The 5,726-nt window shown below is 30.2% G+C and overlaps 1 protein-coding gene across 1 annotated transcript; it reads right to left on the bottom strand.

Annotated features, from left to right (window-relative positions):
* Positions 1-629: 629 nt before the first annotated feature.
* On the bottom strand, positions 630-2,296 carry LOC137000369 (uncharacterized). Its single transcript, XM_067356669.1, has one exon. The coding sequence runs from the start codon at positions 2,155-2,157 to the stop codon at positions 1,402-1,404; it is 756 nt and encodes a 251-aa protein (XP_067212770.1). The 5' UTR covers positions 2,158-2,296; the 3' UTR covers positions 630-1,401.
* Positions 2,297-5,726: the final 3,430 nt, after the last annotated feature.

Here is a 5,726-nt window from a genome sequence, read left to right as displayed (position 1 = left end):
ATAGTAGTTTCGCATAATATATGTAAGAAAACATTTTATTTGTTACTTTATTCATTTTTTCAAATTATATTATATATTAAATTACATATTTACATTTTTTAGTATTAAATTTAATATATTATTTGCAATCAGTTTTTAAATTTCGAATTTTTAATTAGACTATTATTTAGTCAAAACTGAATGTACTCATTAAATTTATATTGAAGAAAGCTGTAAAATATTAAAAATTATATTTGAAAATATTTCTTTTAAAAGGAGCTATTAATAAATAATTTTGGCAAAACATTGTTTTTAATGTGGAACGTATATATTGAAAAAATTAAAATCTTTGATGATAAATATAAGTATATAGGCGCATAGATGTATGTTTTTTTTTGCTTTTGTTCATTGGCTTTCAATTTGTTTTTCATTTTAAGAGACATGACGTAAAAATCGCAATCACAGTTGAAATAATTGCATAAATCCATGACTAGCAGATCGTATCACGGAGAAATGTACATAATGTACATTTCCTAATAATAAGCTGAAAAAATCAGTTGTTTTTGACGTCTATTTTTCTTAATATTTATGTGCAAGACGTATTTTATTGTTTATAGATTTATTAAAATTATTTGTATGATATATTTCACGGTATTTGTCTGTCTTATCTTAATTGTAAATACCGTGTGCCAATGATTTTATATGTTTTACGTTAATTAATTTCCTTTAAATTGCATTATTATTTATATCTTATTTTGCATTATTGATAATCAGGAAATGCATGATTTTACAATTTCTTAGCATAATCTTATTAAATCGCACTAAAATCTTTTGTTTATTCCGTGATGAGATCTGCTAGTCAATGATTTATACAATTATATCAACTGTGATTGCGATTTTCTACGAAATTGAAAAATTCATGCTTATTTTCCTTCTTATTTGAGGGTAATACTTGCTGCAAAGTAACATAATTTGTAAACATTTTATGACTGAACATATGAGATATATTCAGTCATAAAATATGTTTATACAAATCATATTATGATGCTGCAATAAGTATTCCTGCAATAATGATTTATAAGATATAAATAATAATAATAATTTACAAGAAATGTTTGCTTCAATATATTGTATTTGAAAGTTTCGTTATTTTTTTTTATATAAAGATACGTTCTACATTATTTGACTTTTTCATACATACCTTTTTCCGTTTATAAATACCTGTTATTGCTTTTATTCCACCTTTATTGTCTTCTTAGTTTTTGCATTGCTGAGTCATTTCATTTTTCTATTTTATTTCTTTCTCTCTCTCTTCTTTTTTCTTTCTTCTTCGCATCATTTATTTATTTTTCTTTATTATATAAGATGGTGCCCAAGACGCGGTTTATTCTTCTAACTTTTTTTTATAATCGCAACTAAAATTTATTTATTTAAAAAGTTTTTGACTTTTCTGCAAGATGCGCTGCCTTTTTTATTAGCACGATTATTATATCTCGTACGAGAATATAGTTTAACGCTAATCATATATTTCAGCGCTTGAAGTCGATGATTGTAGCACGCATCGTTTTTATCGAACCATCCACAATGTATTTTATTCGTTAAATCTACGCATTCATTGGTTATTTTGTTCAAAATTTGTGAGGAAGCCCAATAATTTTGCCACTTCTGATTAAATGCTATTAATTGTGTTTCAACCACTTTGGTAAAAACAGCTGTTGGTCGTATTAATTTTGTTACAGTAGGAGCGTCTTCGTCTATGTTTGGATATTCTCTAAATTCTATATACTTTTCATTTTCCGTTGCGTAATCCATTGGCGTTTTCATCATAATATTGCGACAATTATCGCAATTTGTTTTCGCAATGCTTCGTCGAGCTACATATCCAGCGAAAAATGCAATAGCATTTTGATCATAAAAGTTAAGCGGATTTATATTTTCCTGATCTTCGATATTATCATATTCTTCGAGAATTTTTGTATCTTCCATAAGCAGTTCATCTTCAGGATCAATATCATGTTGTATAACAGTATGACTTTCACTCATGAAATTTTCCATTGTCTTTATGAATTTACTCGGTGGATTAATAAGAGATTCCGTTTCTGGGCACAGAACATTGCCTTTTTCACTTGTTTGAATATATCCTGTACAGAGTATATGTCTAAGAGAAAGACGAACCATTCTTGCTGTAGATTAGGGTTAAATCCTCCGCGCTGTCTTAATTTGGAGAATAAATGTTCGACGGAGTCTTGATTGCATAATCCAGTAGCAAGTTCGAATGTTTCATATTGCTTTTCCAGATCTTTATATGTTTTTAGAATAGCTTGTACTGTTAAGCTAAAGCCTTTCAAACAAGGAATTTTCGATATTCTTTCTGATGATGTGGACCATCTTGAACACCATCCAACAAAATCTGTTAATAAATCCTCAATATCAGGATTTTTATACGATAATAATCGTTTGCCACCAAATTTAATATTAAGGCTATAAGAATTACAGGCGTCAATTATTTTATTCATACGCTCTGTAAAGTCAGCCGTCGCTTCCCATGAACTTGTCTGTAATTGTTTTCCGTAGCCTGCTGTTCTCATTGCGGCTGCAAATTTATGACTGAATAATTGAAAAGCTCTTTTCACATTCATTGCTTCAAAAGTATTTGGATAAAGATGGGCTTCTGTTATGTGAGATAACAAATTTGAGCCTCCTTTTGCGGTATCATCAATGGACCAAGTTAATTCAAAATCAGCATATGATGCGATTACTTTTCCATCACAATACAAATATTTGTGTTGTCTTAGTAAACTCGCCAATCTTTTTACTAAATGCGGAAAATCATATGATGCATAGTATTTTTTTTCATTATGTATGAAGAATGGTTTATCCGAATTCACGCCAAGTTGACTATAAGCGCTCTGATTACATGTGCCTTGATCACATGTTACGAGTCGCACATCAGCACCTGTCTTGCTCAACTTATCTAAGCATTCTTTTACTAAAATAACAATTTCTTCCGCTTTCATACATTTACCTGGAAGGAAATATGCTAGTGGTTGACGCCAGGGATGACTCGCATTTATGCTGTCCAGACAAAATACAAATACGCATTTTGCTCTCTCATGTGTTCTTCCTAAAGGGCCAAGATCAACAAGCCCTTCTATTTGATCAAGTCTGAGTGAATATTCTTCATACGATTTAATATACATTTCGTCCCATTTCAAAGCGCATACTCTTTGTTCCTCGGATATCTTTGAGATTTTTTCTTGTAATTTTTTAAATATAAAATCGCAAAATCCTGGCATCATATTATATTCTTCGTGCCATCTTCTAATAGTTCTTTCTGCAGGAAAATTGCAACCTGCCTTTCGTAAGCGACGCAGTGCAGCAGCTGAATAATAAAAAAGCTGTTTTGAAAGAATTTTTTCTTGTTCTGTATATGGCGCATGTGGCGTATGTAGTTGTAAATTTATCATTGCTTTTGCAAGAGGATGCAATTCTTGCTCCTCGATTAAATTTTCTAGAAAAATTTTTTTACTTTTTTTATTTGTTCGTTTTTTAGGTATTTGCCGAGTCTTTAAACGGAATTTTAAACATTTTATAATACGACGCAAACGAGTATTTTCACGCTTTAAAGAATTAATTAATATTTCTGAATGAGTCTTATCTTTTTCATTTTTTTCTTTATTTATTGTACTTATCTGATCATGCGTAGGAACATTTTCGCACGTTGTAGGCTCTAAATGTATCCATTCCATTAGATCTTCTTCTGATGAAGTATCAAAATTCAACCGTGGTGGAAAATAAGTTCGTGATGGAGGCTGTTCAAATAATTGTTCATTTATTTCATCATTCTCGCAAGCTCTATCAAATGACGTCCCTGCTGTTGTATTATTGTTTATATTTCTAAGTTCCTCCCTTTTTTCCATTTCGTTTATTCTCTCAGCTGTTTCTATTATTATTTCAGATTCTTTATTTCGTAAGTCGTTGAATCCAATGGGCACTGCGTCACGTTTTAATCTTTTTTTGTCTTCTCCCTTAAAACTGTCTATATTGAAGTGATTTGCACATAAACCGGCACGACGAACAGAATTGGCAGACCATTTTTCCAAATTAATATTTCCTGCAACAGAATTATGACACGTAACATTAATTATAAATATTTAATAACATTTTAATTGTTAACTTTTTTACAGAACCCATTCCAACAAATTTCTATAAAATAATTTTTTCAATAACACATTTTTATAATTGCTATATGTATATGTTCCATAATATTAATAAATAAAAAATATTTTGGTTATTAACTCAAAAAAAGCACATTATTATTTCTAAAAATAATTGAAGCCAAAACATAATATTGTATTAATTTATAAGACTATTAATAATTGAGGGCGCGGATCAAAGAACTCGCACTGCGCTCGAAATCGTGTAAAAGAATTGTCCAAACGTCACAGAGCACAAAAATTTTGAAAGTCGCAAAATTAATTTTTTTTAATATAGGCTTGTAGAGAATGACGAGACGGAACTTTTTTCTATTTGCAGTTTTTTTATTAGATGCTTATTTTTAATAATAAAAATAAAAAACTGAAAAATTTTTATCCCCAAATTCAATAAGATTTTAAGATATAAATCGTCGTAATTTGGCCAAATTTTGTTGAAATTGTTTGAAATTTGGTATACGCATGCAGTATAGTCTAGCGATGCCTCCAAAACAATAAAAAAGCTGAAAATCGTCTATTGTTTAATAATAATTAATTGCAAATTGAGGCCAATCGGTAACCACGTTTTTTTAGCTTCGCCGACAAAAAGTATCGAGGGAACTTGAAATTTGAAACAACTTCCAGTGAGACATTTGTTCCTCACTATTGAAGGAAGATTTCTGGAAATTTTCAGATCGATTCATTGAAAATTTGCGGAAATATGCATTTTATAAAAAAACATGCGACGCCGCCAATGATAGCTCCGTGAGCGCTGGGCACCATCAGGCAGCGTACTCGCCGTTCGGTATTCCAGGACTCGATTTTATAATAATTTTTTAATGGTTATACATTTGAACAATCGCTCACTTCCCACGAAATATCGAAATGATAAACTATTATTTATACGGTTCCTTAATTAAATACTTTTATTATTATTATTTCGAAATATTTCACATATACTCCAGAGACGCGGTTTCTAGGACGATAGTAATTTAACAAATAACAATAGTTAAAATTGTAAAAAATCATTATAAAATCGAATCCTGGAAAGCCGAACGGCGAGTACGCTGCCTGATGGTGCCCAGCGCTCACGGAGCTATCATTGGCGACGTCGCATGTTTTCTTATAAAATGCATATTTCCGCAAATTTTCAATGAATCGATCTGAAAATTTCCAGAAATCTTCCTTCAATAGTGAGGAACAAATGTCTCACTGGAAGTTGTTTCAAATTTCAAGTTCCCTCGATACTTTTTGTCGACAAAATTAAAAAAACGTGGTTACCGATTGGCCTCAATTTGCAATTAATTATTATTAAACAATAGGCAATTTTCAGCTTCTTTATTGTTTTGTAGGCATCGCTAGACTATACTGCATACGTATATCTAATTTCAAACAATTTCAACAAAATTTGGCCAAATTACGACGATTTATATCTTAAAATCTTATTGAATTTATAAAAATTTTTCAGTTTTTTATTTTTATTAATAAAAATAAGCATCTAACAAAAAAACTGCAAATAGAAAAAAGTTCCGTCTCGTCATTCTTTACAAACCT

This window comes from Linepithema humile, chromosome 1, assembly GCF_040581485.1.
Source record: "Linepithema humile isolate Giens D197 chromosome 1, Lhum_UNIL_v1.0, whole genome shotgun sequence".
In the NCBI taxonomy this organism is placed as follows: Eukaryota; Metazoa; Arthropoda; class Insecta; order Hymenoptera; family Formicidae; genus Linepithema; species Linepithema humile.
Note: the sequence above shows the minus strand (reverse complement) of the source record. Positions and strands in the feature narration are given on the sequence as shown.

What these genes read in the sequence shown, in the direction of transcription:
- LOC137000369 (XM_067356669.1), bottom strand. Translation starts at nt 2,157, where the DNA reads ATGGTTCGTCTTTCTCTTAGACATATACTCTGTACAGGATATATTCAA.